The following is a 20,001-nucleotide window of genomic DNA, read 5'->3' on the forward strand; positions in this document are numbered from 1 at the left end:
TGCAAGGATGTATTCTTCATCCACTTCTACAAATGAAAAGGCAACAGACAATCCTGTAGTAATCAGGGGACTCTTCTTACTATTAGTAGCCAGCTCATCACACTTCTGCGAAAGCACCACCAATCAAAGGCTCCTGCCAGAGAGTTAGTGTGGCTTCATTGAAGGATGAGGGGCCATAGACATGGTGTGCAGCAGGTCAACTCCAAGAGAAATGCCAGTATCAGAATTCCAACCTGTACATAACATTTGGTTGATCTGACAAAAACCATGGCACTGGAGGCTTCAGAAAAATCATGGTGAAATCTGTTTGCCAAGGGAAATTCATCATCATAATTCGTTTATTCCATGATGGCATGGAGGATGGTGCATGATCTGAACCAGTTCATCACCACTGCAGTCAAGCAACGCTGTGTGTTGGTCCAAACCCCCTTGAGTATGATATCTTCTGCCATGCTTACAGATGCCTTCCTTGACTGTGACACTGGGATCTATATCAGAGACTAGACTGATGGCAAGCACTTCAGTATGAGACTACTGGCAGGTACAAAATTACAGGAACTGATTGTACATGGTCACCTGTTTACTGATGACTGTCATCTGAATGCCAAATCTGAGTATGTCATGCTTCAAAGTATGAAACATTTTTCTTCAGGTTGTGACAAAATTTGGTCTTGTCAGCAGCAAGAAGACAGGTGATGCACCATCCTACACCAGGAAAGCCTTTGTATAGTTATGATTATGGTGAATTACCAAATCCTCCAGGCAGTGGACAGCTTTGCAGACAAAACTGATGGTCTACAAAGCCACTGTGTTTGCCAGCCCAGCTGTATGCATGTGAAGCCTGAACAGTGTACAGAGGCCATTCTTAGAAGCTAAAACATTTTCACATGAGCTGCCTTTGGAAACTGATGAAGATAGGATGACTGGACAAGGTCCCTGACATTTAGGTTTTTGCATGGCATGCATTCTAAACATCCATGCTCTGTTCATGAAATCATGAATGAGATGGGCAAGCCACACCACCATGTTGTCAGATCGATGATGTCCAAAGAATCTCTTCTACAGTGAACTGTTGCAAGAGAAAGCAGTTTCACAGAGGTCAAAATAAAGACTTGATTGGCAATATCACAATTTATGTTCATCCACTTTAATGTCCCATGTTATCAAATCGTCCAAGCCATTGTTATTTGTAATACTTTGATTTATCTTAAATCATGTTTGTCATCCTAGTTGCAAGTAGGCATGATGCAGTCAGGATACCTGTGTTCTTATATATTCAGTTAGAAAATTAATTATATATTTATCATGAAGTACCTGTTATTGTGTGGTATTTTGTGGTTGCAGTAAAGCAGTATATCTTGTCTCTTAACACATACTTCACATTCATTGTGTTTACTACATCTGTATATTATGTCTCTCCACACATACTTCTCAGTCACTGTTGTTTTTTTCATCATGAGTATGTCCTGTCTCTCCACACACACATCTCATTCACTGTTGTATTTACAAAATCAGTTGCATCCTATCTCTTCATGCATATTTCTCATTCATTTTGTATGCTTATTTTTATTAAACAAATTCTTAGCATGACATTAATGTTTTCAAAAATATATAAGTTGATAAAGAAAGTGTATTGTTTAATTTATTTGAGTTGAATTGTTCTGGTATATAGGTTTTCTGTTTGATTGATTACAGTTGGCTGAGACAATGTTGTACCACTGGAAGAAATTTCCTATCAAACTTCCTCAATCAGTGACAGGCACAAAAAACAGGATGTCATCTGCAGCAACTGGTGATGATGGACAAGAAAAGGTACGTGATTTTACTCAAAAGAACTTGTTACACTCTCCTTATGTAATGGCCAGTTGTGGACATGTAAATTTCTCATTGACTGTGGATGCTTTAACAGATTGGGGTCATTGTTGTTTGTTCTGCTGATTACTGTATATACTTATATATAAGCTCATTTGTGTATATGCCTATCCCCCCAACCTGAATGGGTAAAAATTATTAAACTGTGCATGACTTGTGCATAAGCCAGCTCACAACTCCAATAGGACATCACAAGATGCATGTGGTAAGTTCTAAATGAAGTTATTTAGGCAAACTTATATTGGTAAAAATTATGCATATACCTCTCTTGGGGTTGGCACATGTTATAAGTGAATATAATTTGTTTTAAAAGTCAATAAATTTATTTAATTTTCTGTTTGTTTTTTTTTCTTCATTGTTTCTACCTAATTTAGATTTGTGTATAATTTGATTGGATGATGACCAGAATTGAGTATATGCAGGTTGCTGTAACAGTACCTATCTCTTTTGACTCAGTTATTGTTTGATTATGCATTATTGCATTTGAATTTTGTATCATTGCTCCAGTAATTATGTTTTTATTTTGCCTTGAAATTGTAAATACCTAACTCCTTTAAAATATGATCCCAGTATAACAACAACAAAAAAAACAATATGGTTCAGTTCAATGCTCAGATTTAGGCTAATGAGCATATTTACATAATGGCACCACTGTATGTTCATGGAAAGTTTGAACTTGCACTGAATGAAGCACATTTGGCTGAAGTACATCCCTTGGATTGGAATCATAGACACCACTGCACTAAACCCAAATACAGTGATGAATTTTTATAAATTATGCTTTGAAAAATATTGTAATATGATGATAACTGAGTTATCGTTTGCTTTCTTGTAAGTGGCCTTACACACGGTTTTACACAGCTTTGGTAATTGTGCAAATATTATGGAGCAAAAGACAATTACACATCAAAGTACTGTTGTAGCCACCTGATAAAGTTCCCTCTTAACCCAGGCTAGTTTCAAGGTTTTAACAATTAACTGGTCTGGATTGTTTTTGGATAACAAAAGAAAAAATCCACTAATTATAAACAGTGGGATGCCATAACAACCAGCCTTCCAGTGTGTGAAAAGTTACGATTTTGTTCAGACAAAACACAAAATTAAAATAGATTGAAGATGATCTTAGTCGATCTAGATTCAGAATTTTAGTCTTTATTATTACCATTCTTTCATGAACATGTACCATTTATGTGAATATATGCATAAATGAACTTGAATACCTTTCTATAAAGATTACCTCAATTTGTAGGAATGCTTATATCACTGAAAAAGAGTAGCTCATGAGCATGTGGATCAGTGTAAATGAAACAGCTATGTACATCTAAGTCAAATATGATCTGGGAGAAAGTAATTTGGTAGAAACAATGAATAAAGCAAAATCTACATCTAATATTTTTGGGAATAAACAAGGATTTAAATGACGCTAAGTGTGACATGCACTGTGGAAGTACTTTACATTATAGTACAGCCTGGTCTTCCAGGTAACCTCAAACTGACCCATGAATTGTGAAGTCTTAATTTTATGTTACAGAAATCAGACAGTATGCACACGCAAAATAATAGCTGAAACATTCATAGTAGTTTATAAGAGTTTAGTAAGTGCTGGGAGACTGAAAATGTATTCTTTTACATGCATATAAGTCATGGGACACTGAAGAAAATAATTATTTTTTGCGTCACAAGATTTACAGCCATTACGGTAGTCAAAAAAAAACTATAAAACAATTTCAGGTTTAGACCTTGACCCATGGAACAGCCAAACTCCCTCCCCCCCTTTCCTGGCTTTTTTTTCTTCCTGAAATTATCTGGCTTATACATGAGTATATATGGTACTCCAAACAAACTGCATTGAACCAGATTTACCAGTGTATTGTGCAGTTTGCAGTGGGACAGGACTTAGGTATAAACAGTATTAGATCTTTGGGTTCCCTGATACGATAGAATCATTAAAATTACATGTCACCTTGAAACTGTACAGCTTTATTCCTCCATGTAATTAATCTATCATGCATGTAATTGATCAATTTCAATTAGGGATATAATTAATCAGTCAGACATGTAATTGATCATTCTGGCATGTAATCAGTCAATCAGACATGTAATTGATCAATTGGGCATGTAATTGATCAACCTGATGCCTGTTTGAGGTCTTTTTACTACCACAGACAGACAGAAACTGACGCAACTCAGTTAATCCTCCTTTTATACCTCAACCCTGTCTTTAAAATTTCCACCATTATCATGATCAGGGCATATAGTATTAGGTTTGTCATTCCATGGACTGTGTTGAACCAACACTTATATTTCTGACATTGGTCAACAGTATTCTGCTGTCATGCTCTAAAGTATTTGTCATGAGTTATTCCCCAGTTTGGTGTTAAATATAAATATTACATATGGTAGTTCCAGTGTATGTAAATAGTCTCACAGCTCTTAATGAACTTGCCTTGTAACTTGGCAGATATTACTAATACAAAGTCAACAATATGCATTGTGTTCAGTTGTCTTGCATTAGTTCTGCAGTTTTTCATGTATTGCCCAGAAACTTGGCAGGCATTGTTGATATGTCATATGATATCAATGTGTGCATATTGTTCCAGGTTTATACCAGGGCCCTGGGTGGCCAAGAGGTCTGAGGTGATCACCTTTACAGATCACTCGCATGTGACCTCAGTTTTATTGGGTTCGAGGCTTGGCTTGACCAGTGTGGATATTGTGAGAAAGTTTCCCTGTAGTTTTCTGTCACTCTTTGGTTTATTCCAGGGTCATCCCAGGATTTTCCTTTACAAAATATACTGGCCACCATGTAGCCTGTTATGCGCTGAAAAATGGTACTACCCCTCCCCAGAACCAAACTAAACTATAGTTATGCCCCATTTTCATGTTAAATTTATATACATCAGGTAATAATAACTGTGTGCCTTCCTGCATTAGTGCTGATTGAAACAATTGGTCAGAGCCATGGAAAAATCAATGCTGCTCAAACAAGAAAACCAGCCAAGAAAAAAAAGCTGCTACTTTTATGATTTGATCCACAAACACCATTAACCTAAATATCGGGATTGTCTGGAAATTGTATTAAAAAATGTTTTTAATAATTTTCAGTAATACTTAAAATTTTCAGAAACCAGTTGTGTCTCATAAAGCCGATAAAAATGAATCAAATTCAGTTTAGCATGTATACTAAAGAATATTTTACTGTTCTCAGAAGCATGTAATTGAACCACTGATCATCCAGCTGAAACTGTTTATTATTCTTCTTCTTCCAATAATGTGCAGGGTTCCTCTGGAACATGTTCGCATATGGTGTGAACTATGTTCATGTGATGGGAGGCCCAAGTGCAGCTAAAAACAGGTTAAAATACATCCCATGTCTGGAGCTAATCCCAACACCAACCCCAGCTCTAAAAGCATCAGTAGAATTGGCGTTTTCTAGTGAGACTGGTAAGGAGTTCCACAGGCAGACTCCTGATGGGAAGGAGTCTTTATATGCATTGACTCTGGTGAAGGGGATGAGAAATCTGCATAAATGTCCTCTGGTGTTAGATCCTGTCTGTTGGAGGTATGGTTGTTGTTGTTGTAGGGTTTAATGCCATTTTTCAGCACAAGATAGCCTATACATGGTGGCCAGTATTAATGGTGGAGAAAGAACCCGGGAAAACCCTGGAAAGAACCACTGACCCACGAGAAGCTACTGGCAAGCTTTCTCACATATACACATTGGCCGAGTCCGAGACTTGAACCCACCCAGACAGAGGTGAAATGGCAGTGATCCTTGACGGAGAACGCTTTAGACCACACGGATACTCGGGGGCCCCATTGGAGGTATGGTGCTGCTGGGATATCATCTACCTGGTGTATAATCCAGTACATCATAACAGCTTTAGCTTGTTGGCATCGAGCTTGAAGCTCTTCCCATCCCAACTGTTGGAGCATGGTGGTGATGCTGCTGGTTATTCAATAATCCCCATTAGTAAACTGTGCTGCCCTTTGTTTTACTGCTTCAGGTTTGATAATGTTTGCTTTGGTTGATGGGTCCCAAATGGTTGACGCATACTCCAACTCTGGGCATACTAAGGATTTATAGTATGTAGCCGTTACTTCTTCGGGGCATGTAGGCAGATTTCTAACAAGGAATGCTATGGTGGTGTTTGTCATCTTTGTAGCAGAGTCATTGTGGCCCTTCCATGATAAGGTGCTGTCAGTGGTGACTTACAAATATTTGGCCTTGGATGTCATCATCAGTTTTTGGCCGTGGATAGTATGGCTGGGACGATCCATCACTTGTTGGTGATCTGGATAACCTCACATTTGTCAGGATTGAACTTTGCCAGTCATGTTCCCATCTTTGTAGGTGGTCTAGATCTGCTTGTAACTACTTCATCCTAGTCCAAGTCAATTACTCTGTACAGCTGGCTGTCATCTGCAAAAAGACTGACTATTGTGAAGGTTTACTGAAGGTCATTGTTAGTAGTCTGCAGTAAAAACAGCTGCCATGTCCATATGATCATGCAGTGTGATATACCCAAGGACCTGACATAAACAATTCACATTCTTGGAGTGAAATAGTGAGATTGTGGTATTAGGTCAGCATGTGCATATATTGTTCTGTCATCATTCTCTGATACCTCATTTCAGAGCTATGCTTGTTTTTGGTATTAAATGAATGTACTATATATGTTAATTCCAGTGTATGCAGTTTGATAGTTTGACAGCTTTTGATACGTACCCTGAAATTTGGCAGGCTAAATTGACCTAAGGTTAATATGTACATATTCTGTCATCCCTATTTTTTCCTTCAGCTTTTCATTAGTTGCCCTGGACATTGGCAGATGTAATTGACATGGAGTCAACCTGTCCACAATCATTTTATTGTCATGTTCAGCAAGTCCATAATCATTATGTTGTCATGTTCTAGTCCCACGTATTTTCATGAATTGTCATGAGGCTTGACATTTATTGACATGAGAGGTCAGCTGGGTCCTATTCTGTTGTTATGCTGATATTTCTGCCAGAGTTGTATCCCATGTTATTAATAAATATATCATTTATTAATTGTGGAACTAATCCTGTGTCTTTTAATGAATTGCTGTGAAATATGACATATATTACTGACATCAGATGATATTGTACATGTGTTTCTGTTGTCATACTCCAATGTGTTTTGACAGATTTATGCCCCCTTTATGATGTTAAATATTTATATTTTGTGTTTTGAGAGTTCTTATTTTGGCAGCTAGTTCTACAGCTTTTGAAAAGTTGCCTTAATGCTTTGCAAACATTGCTGACATAATGTGATATTGTTTCATTGTCACACTCCACCAAAGATTTGCTTTGAGTAATGCCCAATTCTTTGTTACATTATAATATTCTTTAGCATGTTTGTATATTACATGCATTAATTTTACCAGTCTACCAATCCATTTTCAATTATGACCACCATTACAACTAGTAGGAAAAACCATAATCTGACTTATTAAAACTTTTTCAACAGAATCTGACAAATTGTACAAAAAATACTATGGCATAAAGGACTTGAAACATTGTACAGATGATGGTAATCTGCCATCAGATCTGGCCACAAAAATGGGTGAAAACTTTTGAACAACTGAAAACCACTCGAAAGATTTTTACATAAAGCATTTTGTGTAAGGGACTTTAAAGTTTGTACAAATGATTCTAATCCATTGTCAAAAATAGCAGCTGTTTCTACAAAGAGACAAATTTTATGTGACATTATCTTAACAACTGATGAACATAATTTGACTAAATTTAATAAAAGCATGGTGGCATTAAAGGTAGTTTTTCAAATGATGCCAATTCACCATCAAATATGGCAGCATAATGGAAAATAGGAAAACCTTTGAATGACATATTTTGAAAAACCATTTCAGCAGAATTTTAAACAATTTGATGAAAACATCATTGCTGTCATATTGGAACAAATAATGCTGATTTACTCAGTAATATAGTCATTGTGATTAAAAAATACAATCACATTTAAATTACTTATTCTCAACAATGTTTTTGCAAACTTTGATCAGATTTGACAGAAGACATACTGGTAGAAAGGTTTTATAGTTTTGTACAAATTATATTGATTCACCATCAGGTATGGCTAATATTACCAAAAATAGAAAACCTCTAGTAACTTTTCTTAAAAAAAGCATGTTCAACAGAGTTTTACTATTTGACAGCATCCTTGCTTGAAAACCTTTTAGAATGATACAGTGCCAGTCCACCATCAGATATGGTATCCGTTACTAGAAATAGAAAAACATCTTCACAGCTTTATTTAAAAAATCACTCAACAGAATCTGGCAAAATTTTACAGAAAACATCCTGGCGTAGAAGCAAAATTTTACAGTAAGCATCCTATATAAAGATCATTCAATACTGTTGCAGTGATACTGTACAAGCATTGATAAAGATATATAAAAAAACAATCTTTGAAATGTTTGTATTTATAGCATATGCAGTCAAGATTTCAGTAGCAAGCTTCCTACTGACCCAGATTTCTTGGCCAACTCTAACTGCTTTTGCATTTAGCTGGTAGGCATATGTAAGCCAGGTGTGATCTCTCCTTTCTTGATCGTCATAAGAGCTGTATGCAGACTGATGTTTGCACATGATGCTCTGTTGAACAGTTGTGATTTGCAGGTAAGTCATGGATAAAAGACCAAATCACCTAAATATAAAGCATTTTACAATTTTAGTAAATTTAAGTAGAACCATACAGCACTATAGGAAATGTGCTGGAAGTGTATGAATGTTTGTGATTAAACTGAATGATGAAATGATAGATACAATAGAATCTTTCAATCTCTACCATGTTTTAAACCTTGGGATATTGAAGACAAGGACAGCTTCCACATAGGGAGGGCAGTCCCCAAGGAAGGCTATGGTGTACCCCAAAAAGAGCATGGTGAAGTATAATCCTAAAGGAGATATGGGCAAACCTGATACAAAAGCAGATGGATTTGTTGGGGGCTCAAACCCTTGCTGAAACATACCAAAGTCTCATAAAAATGGTATTAACAGCTGATTTGCTTGATGCTCATCATTAAAAGGTTAGTGTTAGGACTGGTCAGCCTGGTTTCAGGATAATGTGACTGGGTGGGACATCATGCTACATGTCTGTGGCATGATGCCCCAGTGCTAGACATCACTATAAATTGCCAAACTGCAGACATCATAGTGATATAACTGAAAAATTGTTAAATCTATGTTAAAAATCCAAATCACACACATAGACATCTATGCATCAAATTTTAATGATGTCCATCTGTCTGCTTGCTCATCTGTCCAAATGTGTATCATCAAGTTCCATATTTCATTTTTACAAAATATATCTAGTTCTCCACCAGCTACCTTTACCAAACTTTCTGAGGAGTTTGCATTTGTGACTAATAAAAAACATGTTCATTTCAGGCTCAAAATGTCAAAGGTCATTGATTGTAAGAAGGAAATCTTTTCACACAATGGTTGGACTTATATGCCAGGTACTCTGATCAGACTTTGTAAGTAACTTGCATTTGAGATCAGAAAGACACCTATTGGTTATTAGGTAAAGTGTCAAGGTGACAGTGACTATAAGAAGAAATATGGTTTTTGCACAATATCTCTAGTTCTTTATAACTTACTTTAACCAAACTTTGTGGATGGCTTGCATTTGAGAGAAGGAAGGCACAATTCCTTTTGGATACAATAGGTTAAAGGTCAGGGTCACTGAGACTGAATGAAGAAATATGGTTTCTGTAAAATAAGTTTAATTCTGTGTCCATTATCTTGACCAGATTTTATGGTTGGCTTGCATTGAAGATAAGGTAGACACAATTGATGTTTGATTCAAGACCAAGTATCTGACCAGTGTGAAAAGGTTTTAAATACAGGCAGTATAATAATGCTATTTACTACATGACAAGGTGTAATTTACTGTTATGGTACTCTTGGTGAGAAGTTGGTTTTAATCATCCTGTATGCACTTTGTTATTGGCAGTTTTCCTCTATATTACAAACATTACGTGTGAAAAATGTACAGCTATCTATTTGGACAGACTGTAGATGCATCTGTATTCTAATTGATTTACTTGTTTTAGGTAAATTATTATTATTATTATTACTGTTGTTGTTATTCCTAAAGAGTACTGTAACACTACAAAGGTTGGCCTCTTTGATCCAAATACCAGACCTAAATCTCTTCCAGTTCAGTACATTTTTGTATCTGAAGGAAAATGGTCATTTTGAGCAAAAATAAATATATAAAGGGTGTGCCAGCTACTCTGACATCCATTTATACAAAATTGGTAAAAGTTGCACGAAGCATGGTTACTACAATGGGCAAGTCATTTTTGGTATTATTGCATCACATGATTGTTATTATATAAGGTTTTGATATTTGGATATAATCCTCTTTTTAAATATACTTTTTAGTCATGCTGTAAATATTAAAACATTATACAGTCAGAAGTAAAAGTAAGGAATAAAGTTTCACAGCTCATTCTGTTGACTGAAAAATATAGTGTCAAAAAGGCATTTGGTATTAGGGTATGGAAGATTTAGTTTTGCCTAAAGATTATGGGAGCTAAGGAGTCAAGTGCAACTGCCCATAATCGTCACCTACTCTAAACAGCTAGTTGCCTATATCTTGTTTTCCCAATTTTTATTTTATTGTATTTTCTTGCAGTAAACTCCCATAATAATCACCTCCCTTAAGAAGCCATAGTGTACCAACCTGTTGGTGGCTGGTAAAGACAGGTTACATTTGATCTTTTTTAATTAAACATATGAGCATTTTGAATTTTGTTGTTGTAAAAAGTGATGTTAACATTTTCTGATTTACAGATATTCATTAGATTTCATCAAAGATCTGTTTATATTTTTTAGGTTGTGATTGATTTTCGAAATCTTATTATTGGCCCGACATTTGATGAGTTGGAGCAAGTGTCCAAGAACTCTGCAGGGAAACTGAAGCAGCTGAATGAGAAGCAACTAAACAGCATCTGGAACAATGGGTTAGTCCTTAAAATGTACATTACATTTTATGACCGGGGAGCCCTCAGTGTCAGATAAACAGAAAACTGGAATTATTCCAGACTAGATTAAGATAGGAACAGATATCTCCCACCACAACTGACAGCTTCCTATATAGTATATTAGAAACAAGTCGTGGACAATAATTATAGCCCTCATTTATTTATTCATTTTAAAAACATTGTTTTGATACATTGAACCTATCTTTATTAATGTCTGACAGAGACATAAATCTATTTTTAGTCACACAGTACTAGGCTTCTCTTATTTGAAATTTGTTATAATCACTGTGTTTCTGTCATGCTTGGTTAAATCAATGTGTGGTAGAGAAGGGTACTTTTATTTATGTTGTAAAACAACAAAAGGTTATTTGATTTTGTACAGAATTGGAATTCTGAATTGACTGATTGACCTAGAAATATATTTCGTTTAGAAATTACAGCCATACCTAGATACCATTACTGCTTTAAAATTTAGAGTTTCTCTTGCAGAACTTAAAGTATTGTCACATCAACTTGAAATTTAAATTGATAGATGCTGAAACTTACAAAATCATGAAAATAGAAATGCACACTTTGTAACATTTTTGAAAATGAACTTCATTTTATATTTGTCAGCTGTTTGTACATTTATAGAGAGAGTGCATACCAATTAGATTATTGATACACCCTAGTAAATTTACAGAATGTTTGAAATTTTATAAACAAACATCTCAAAACGAGTTGCCATTTGTATCTGGAACACATTCATGCATAAAAACACTAGTTTATTTCAACAGACATCTTTCTTTTATAAATTTTCACGTGCTTCCTTACTCCATCCCGTGCCGTCTAAAACAATTTAATTTTCAAAATGAAAATATGGATCATCTATTCCAAAATATATTTTTGCTTTCACATTTGCTGAGAGGTTAATGCTAAACATCTCAAGAGCAGCATTTACATCTTTGATGCTATATACCACCACCAAAATTTCCCATTGACATGAAATATTGGTACTTGGGCATTACAGACTGTCAGCCTCTTTATTGTCCACATAAGCAGTTTTTGTGAAAAAGTAACCTCCCTTCATAGTAAAGATATCTTCCTGAATCTAGCATGTTGGTATTCATATTTGACTATGATGTTAATCCAAAGTTCATAATTATTTTATTAAATGTTGTAAATATGTTTTGCAGTGAGTTTGAAGTAGACAGCATTAACTTCCCAGGCCAAACCCATCGATGGAGACTGACCCAGTTTCTCCAAAAAGGGTCAAACAGAGCCCATAATTCACTGCTCGATGTAAGTATGTGTGAAATAAAATGAGGAAGGGTAGTTGCACAATGTTTGGCTAATTATAGCATCAGCTGATGTGGCATTTTCTTTTGTTATGATTAATCAGCTCAGTTTAAAGTTATTAGGAGCTTTACAGTTTTTTTCTAGATTGACAGTGTGGATGTTGATTAGAAAGTTTTAACCAAATTGACAGGTTGGATGTTGATTAGAAAGTTTTAACCAAATTGACAGTCTGGATGTTGATTAGAAAGTTTTAACCAAATTGACAGTCTGGATATTGATTAGAAAGTTTTATCTAAATTGACAGTCTGGATGTTGGATTACAGTTTAGTTCTGCACCTTATTGCCCCCAAAAAATTTTAAAATACCTTTTGACTCACATAGCAGTGCAAAAGTGATGCAGAAAAGAAAACTCTACAGCCACTGAATTCAGTGATTGTAAATATCAGCACAGTTAAAATGATCAATAGATCAATGCATTTTCCCAGGAACCTGATCGATTGTAAATTGTAATGCCACATCTGAACCCCCAGATCTTTTGTACTGGTGTTACACTGCATCTTTTACATTTTCTGTTTTAAAAAAGTGGATGGGGGATTAATTAGAGTGGGGGCATAAATCAGGGAGTATACAGTATATGGTTGCAAACCATGTTCAAGCAGGATCAGTTCCTGCTTGAAAGATGTGGAATTCCATTGTGACTTGGACCATGAGATTTATGGAAATTCACCTGAGCAGTGAGATGTTTAGATTCAGTTTGTTGACCAGATTCTGATATCTTGTTTAAACTATGTACATGACTTTCTGTCCCTTATTCAGTACCTTCATAAAGTAGTAACACCCTTTGATATTTTTAAACCATATCATGGACAGATGTTTTGGTCACATAAGGACAATGGCATCTTAGCACTGTTTGTGCCAGCTGTGTTCACAGATAGGTTGCAACCCCTGAATTTATCTGCCAATAAGTTCTGCGATGTTGAGCTCAAATTAATCTTTTGTGAGTGGAATTCAGCTCAGGTGATTACAGGTATTCCCTGAGATATATAAGAGTTTGTGCCTGGGACATCGACGTACATGTCAGTTTTTATATAATGTTATGTATATTTAATTTAATTGTTTGTCTGCTGTTTTAATTTTTTTTATATTCCATTACTTGCTATTGTTACTGGATTTGACATTGTCCAGAATTGAAACATTGTATCTGGTTTCTGACCTTGTTCCAAAATCAGTGACTATGTTACTAAACAACTTTTAATGGTTCTTACTTTGAGAAAGAATTAAAAATGTTTTTGACAAAAGTTGTTTACCAAAACTGACTATTGCACATGTCATCACCTTCCATTTTGGATTTTCATTGGGATTTGAACTGTGATTTACTTAGAACTTTTCATTGATAGGACTTGTGTTTTAATTATTGGATTACAATTTGGATTTATTTTGCAATATCGTAAGTTCTTTTTTCTTATTTTGTTTACTTTGAAGTCTAGGGAAAGAAATTACTTGTTAAATTTTACAAAGCTTGTCTTCACTCTTTTCTGTTACTTATTTTAAGAGCAAAGACCTGTAACAATAAGTTGAGTTTTAGTAGGCTAAATATGGCTTTTACACCATGGTGAAGGTTTACTTGAACAAAACACAATAGAAATCCTTAAGATTATGAAAAAATGTGACAGAAATGATTTACAAATGTACCCGAAATTAGAAGCTGATAAATATACTGTGGGTGCACTTGATTCGAAGATCAAAGACAGTCTGTGTGCATGCTTAAGGTTCATTATGTATCTGTGAGTTTACATATGTCACAGTTTATGGGGAGTTCCTGAACTCATTTATATGACAGTGTCAGTTCCAATAGACCTGATTGGAGTGGGTTTTAGCTGGACTGGTCTGCTGATTATTTATTGAGCTGGTTGTTATGTGCCTGTTTAGTAACAGCAATTTACCCTTGTGTTGTTTTTCTTCAGTGGAATAGTGAATGGTGCTTGTGATAAAAAACAAACAAAACTGCAGTGATTTATTTATGAAACAATGTTTGAGTGAGACACATTAATGTCATCCACATTAACACATCTATTCAGTATGAAACAATGCTTGAAGAAAATATTTGTGATCCATACATTATGTTGGCTTTTTTCATGGATTAATAGTGGCTACATTATTCAGAAAGATGCAAACTGTTTTTGACATTCTTTTATCTTGAACATTAATGATTTCATATTTTTCAAATGTTTCCATGTTTAATTGAGTTGCAGCAGGTTTTAGTGAGTATTTATTTTAAATTAGATAATCCCTTCACCTTATAGAATCCACTTTGTGGGTGGTTAATCTATTCATGTGTTATGTTTTTTGTGCAGACAGTGACAGGTAATGTGAGACCACTCTCACCTTCATGTCACCTCTTGTTTGTAGGTGGGTTATTCAGTTAACTTTCTGTAATGTATGTTGATGGATATATTCTTTATGAAGTGACTGCTCTGGTGGCCTAACAGGTTAGAGTATTTGCCTTGGATGTGGGAGGTTGCGGGTTTGAACCCTGCCTGAGTTATACCAAAGACTTATAAAAATGTTACTAGCAGCTGCCTCTCTTGGCACTCATCCTTAAGATGTTGGTGTTAGGACTGCTCGGCCTAGTGTCGGGATAATGTGACTGGGTGGGACATGATGCCATATGTCTGCATGATGCCTCAGTGCTAGACATCACTGTAAACTGCCACACTGCAGATATTTTACCGATATGACACAGTTTGTTAAAACTACATTAAAAATTCAAAATCTTTCCCACCCTTTAGGAAGTAACAAAGGATGCAAACTGAGCAGTATTGCATTTATAGCATCAGATAGTCATTATTTTAACACAGAGCTTTCATGTCCATGAGATTGTGTATGCAATTGATCAGTCAGTTTTCACTGTTCGTCTTTTATTCACATGTCCTTATCACTGTTTCTTTGGCACTATGAATAACATTCATATTAAAATGACGGATATATTACAATTGCCTTCAGTTTTGATAGGTGATTTTTTAATATCAGCTTGGTTAATATTTCACTTTGACTTTAAATTTGCAGTCTAGCTTACCCCACCAAAAATCATGAAAAATGGTACCCCAAGATAAAAAAAATAATGGATTCAGAATATTCAAGATGGGTAATTTGGAGTTAAGCACCACTTTCATTGGCAACATAATTGTATGGTCAAAAATGCAATATTCACTTGACATTACTGTTAAGTATGCTGCAAGATAGCATATTTTGGATTTTTGTGCTGAAGAAGACAAATCAAGTTGGGAACATGTTTTGTAAATTTCTAGCATGATGCACTTGTCATTCACACAGAGAAAGATACGAGAGAGAGAGAGAGAGATAAGTATACTTTTAAAAAATATGAGATCAGGAAACACTAGGGTAACTTGTATTGATGATCTTAGTGTTCATTTCAAATGAAATTACAATAATTCTGGTCTGTTTCAAGCCTTCTCAGTTATATGATGGAATACAATTATAACAGTTGGTTTTTTGTGTTTTCTCTTTTGAAAAATAAATGTGTCATATTATGAATGTAGTGTTTGTCAGAAGTCAGGAAACTCCTTGTCTCAGTTAGCCAACACAACATAGATTCTATTAATCTACATCTTATTGAATATTTTTATTTATTTCAGGACTGTGCACTGGCGTTAAGGATCCTGATAATTACAGCCAAGAACCGGTTTTGTTCTCATTTCTTCAGCTTGTCAGAGTCCGTCAAAAGCTGTGGACTTGGGCTTTGGAAAATTCTAGGTAACAAAAATGAGGGTGTCGAATGCCCTTTTTAATGCTTTTGAAAATATTAAAAAGAACCTAATGAAGATATTATGCTACCAATTATTATATAATCTCCTGTCTTTTTAAAAATTAAATAATCCAACCACTTCAGTTGCTGTTTGCTTATTATTTTTCGCTTTTCTTGTAAATTTGATGTACTTAATAACTTGATGTACGAGTATTACAGGTGTACAGATCTCTATATGATTGTTGCTACTATTTTTGAGGCAGAATTAAATAAGTTGTTATATTTGGTATGTTGGGTTTAGATCTAACCCAAACTTTGTCAGCTGTTGACAGTGCTTCTGAAAAATGCTGATATAAATGGATGACATTTTTAAAACTTTTGATGGAGCCAAATGAGCATAATGTTGCCAAGGGTTGCAGGATTTCAACCAGATTTATGAATGATTTCAATTTCCAGCAGTCTTCAACATCACTTACAAGAGTTATACCGCCCTGATTTCCTATCACTTTCTAGCTTTGGTTTCCACAGCAAAATTTTACAAAGGTTAGTTGGATTTCAACCAAATTTGACATGATGTGATTTGTAGCATAATCACAGTGTCCTTTACAGGAATTATGTTTCGGTTTCTATATCTTACTTTACTAAAAGTTTTTGAACTGGATCTAACTTTAGCGTTCACTTTTATGTTGACAGAACCCTGAAAGAGTTTGATTTCAGCAATCCTTGATTTCATTTACAGTCATTATTGTTCACTGATTGCATATCTTCTTGACTTAGATTTGCTGCAGCATTACTTTACCAAGGATTGTTGGATTTAAATAAAATTTAGCATATAACGTTTTATTGTTAATGTTTGAGTTGAACTTCCAGCATTCCAGGATATTAAGTTGGAAATTTAAGGACTCTGCATGCCCATCTTTTCCCAACTTCGGTTTCCTAATACAGGTTCCTCACTTTGAGACCATGCCATGCAAATTGTACTGGGAGGAGCCCTTTAGAATGCACACATAGCTCTAGTTCTGGAACCCTGGTCAGCTGAGGGGTTTATAGTACCCACCTTACTGATCAGTGCCATCTAATCTCTATCCTTGTGGGTTCAAGGATAGACCACTGGGCTTGGCCAGTGTTGCTGGCTATATAAGAAAGCTTGCCAGTAGCTTCTGATCGGTCAGCAGTTCTTAGGGAGGTTTCCTGGAATCTTCCTTCACCAGTTATACTGACCACCATGTTCAGCCTGTTGTGTGGTGAAAAATGGCATTTAACAACAACACCATAGCTCTAGCTCCCTTCTGTCTCCAGGTACCATTGCTAATAGCTTGAATTCCTTTTATTTACATATATCATCATAGGACATGCTAATTGCTCTAGTTCCCTTCAGTTTACAGATTGCTAATTGCACTGGTTCCCTCCTGTTTAAAGCTATAATAATAGGACATTGCTAATAACTCTGGTGCTCTCCTGTTTACAGATATCATCATAGGAATGCCATCCACATCCCCAGGAGATCTACAGTCCAAGATTCAAGGGGAGCACATGCGCTACCTGGTAGCAGAACTGATTGTGAAGGTAATATATTTTGGATTTTCTACTTATAATTACTTGGATAGTAGAATGAACTAAATAAAAATTTCATCTCAGTCTTCATTGCGCATCTCCATGGTTTATTTACTAAGTTTTTATCAAACTATGCAGTGAGATAAATTTTGAATATAAGCAGAGTATGGCAGTGAGATAAATTTTGAACATAAGCAGAGTATGGCAGTGAGATAAATTTTGAACATAAGCAGAGTTTGGCAGTGGAGATGGATTATCCTATAATGCACATCTACATTTTTACGGATACTAAATATCACACTGAGCTGTAAGTATATGTGTAATTTATTACTTACTAATGTGTCATTACAACAGATATTTACAAGTCAAGTTATATTTAAAAAATGACATGATTAACACTTCCACCTCATGTTTATAATCAAATCAACTGTATAACACTTAACAAAATCTTTGCCAAACAGAGTCAACTCATTGGAAGCCTCAAACAAAAATTATTTGTGATCTTTCAGGTTTTTACAAATGATGCCATTGCAACATCGAATGTAGCTATCTTTTCCAAAAATATGAAACTGGGCATAGAGCAATCATGGCATAAAATTCTTTCAGGTTTATACATATGATTTTGATCTGCCATCAGATATGGCCACCACTAATGAAATTTGAACAATAAATGTAAAATGACTACTCAAAAATATAACACTGAACAGAATTTGATTAGATTTGACAGAAATCATGAAGATGTTTAAGATTTAAATTTAAAAAATACTGATCTACTATTAAATGACTAACAAGTTAGAAGAAACCTTTACATTACTTCCCCAAAACTGCTGATCAATTTTTGACCAGACTTGACAGAATTTATCATGAAATTTCTTATTTATAACATAACAACTAATGAAACATATAAGACACTGTACGTACTCACTTATAAGTCTAGTCCAACTGCAAACTGCACAGATCCAAATCTGCCATCACATAATGCTCAGGTTGATCTTGATCTATGCAGTTTGTTAGGAGTAATCAGTAGAATAACAACATAGAACCTGATCTGCTGGTAAATTATGCTATGACAGATCAGGGTCATTGTTGTTTACAGTTAGATTAAACTTGTAAACAAATATATAAAGTACTTAATGGGAAAGGTTGGGTTTTTTTGGTCTCATTTGCCACAGCAGGGTGATCTTAAAAGCAAAAAGTTCTAGGTAAATTTCTACTTTTATGAATAGTTTTACAGGAAAAGCAAGCATTCTTCCAGATCCAAAAATTGTGTCACCAGTGAAAGACAAATCTGTCACAGCACTAACAAAATCTTGTCAAAGAGGTTTCATGCAAAATATTAAGAGGCTTAAGGCCTAACATCACTCACCTGCTTGATACCTGCCTAATATAGCCTAATGCAAGATCCACTAGCCAAGAAATGTGGGTCATTAGAACACAATTTGTCAAACTTTCTTCCTATGCTGTTCACTGCATATGTCATGAAAACAATTTTTAACCATTTCTGTAGTTTTTGTATCATCATTCTTATGTGATGGCATATAAGCAGTATTTGTCCAATAGTAAAAGGTCTCTATGACAGGATGCTTGTATCAAAGTTAGTCACATTAGTAAAGTTATTTAAATATTTTTCTACACTTACTAATGGTTGTCATATTTGATGGTGGAATAGCATCATTGGTATAAATCGGACAAGCATTCAAGTTTGGACACTTCTGGTTAAATTTGGTCAATACTTGTCATGTTTTTTTTAAAAATGACATTACTTTAGGTTTTTTGACATTAATTGCATATACTTTACAGCTCCTCAAGCTAGGCTGCTTTCTGTAAAATTTGGTCAAATTCTGTTGGGTGGCTTTTGTGAAGAAGCCATTTTAAGAAAGGCAACCACATCTAATGGCATTTCTACAAAACTGAAAGCCATTAAATCCCAAATCTTAACTGTGTAATTTGGTCAATTTGTACAGAGCAGTTTCTTAGAAGAAGTTGTGTAAAAGTTTTTATTATTTCAAATAATGGTGATCAGATTTGATGGTGGATGGATAGGCATCTGGGTATGTAAATCTGACAGCCCTTTATGCCATGATGTTTTGTTTTAATCAAGTTTGATCAAATTCTGTTGAGCCTTTCTGAAGAAATTGTTTGAATGTTTTCTACCATTTAGCAACAGTGGTTATTCGCAACAGCAGATCTGCATCATTGTTTAAAATGAAAGTCCTCTAATCCAGTATGCTTTCTGTGAAATTTGTTTAAATTCTGTTGAGAATATTTTGGGAAGAAGTCATTTAAATATTTGTTCTATTTTTATTAATGGTGACCACACTTGATGGCAGATGAGCATCATTTGTATAAATAATAAATCCCTCTCTGCCTTGACATTTTTCTTAAAATTTGATCCAGGTCTATTGTGCAATTTTTAAAATGAAGTAATTAGAAAGGTTTTCTATTTTTAGTATTAGTAGCCACATTTTATGGTGAATTTGGCATCATTGGAACAAA

General features: G+C 35.0%; 1 protein-coding gene across 2 annotated transcripts in view; it reads left to right on the forward strand.

Annotated features, from left to right (window-relative positions):
* LOC149802990 (uncharacterized) overlaps window positions 1–20,001 on the forward strand; it is a 316,457-nt gene that overhangs the window by 23,130 nt on the left and 273,326 nt on the right. For both annotated transcript variants that reach the window (XM_089952526.1, XM_089952525.1), the window contains exons 4-8: window positions 1,696–1,812; window positions 10,759–10,886; window positions 12,083–12,188; window positions 15,842–15,959; window positions 17,420–17,517. In XM_089952526.1, coding sequence (XP_089808652.1) covers window positions 1,696–1,812; window positions 10,759–10,886; window positions 12,083–12,188; window positions 15,842–15,959; window positions 17,420–17,517 — 567 coding nt within the window. The remainder of the gene's footprint in view (window positions 1–1,695; window positions 1,813–10,758; window positions 10,887–12,082; window positions 12,189–15,841; window positions 15,960–17,419; window positions 17,518–20,001) is intronic.

Source organism: Sinohyriopsis cumingii, chromosome 3 (assembly GCF_028554795.1).
Source record: "Sinohyriopsis cumingii isolate HCF-2022 chromosome 3, ASM2855479v2, whole genome shotgun sequence".
Taxonomy (NCBI): domain Eukaryota; kingdom Metazoa; phylum Mollusca; class Bivalvia; order Unionida; family Unionidae; genus Sinohyriopsis; species Sinohyriopsis cumingii.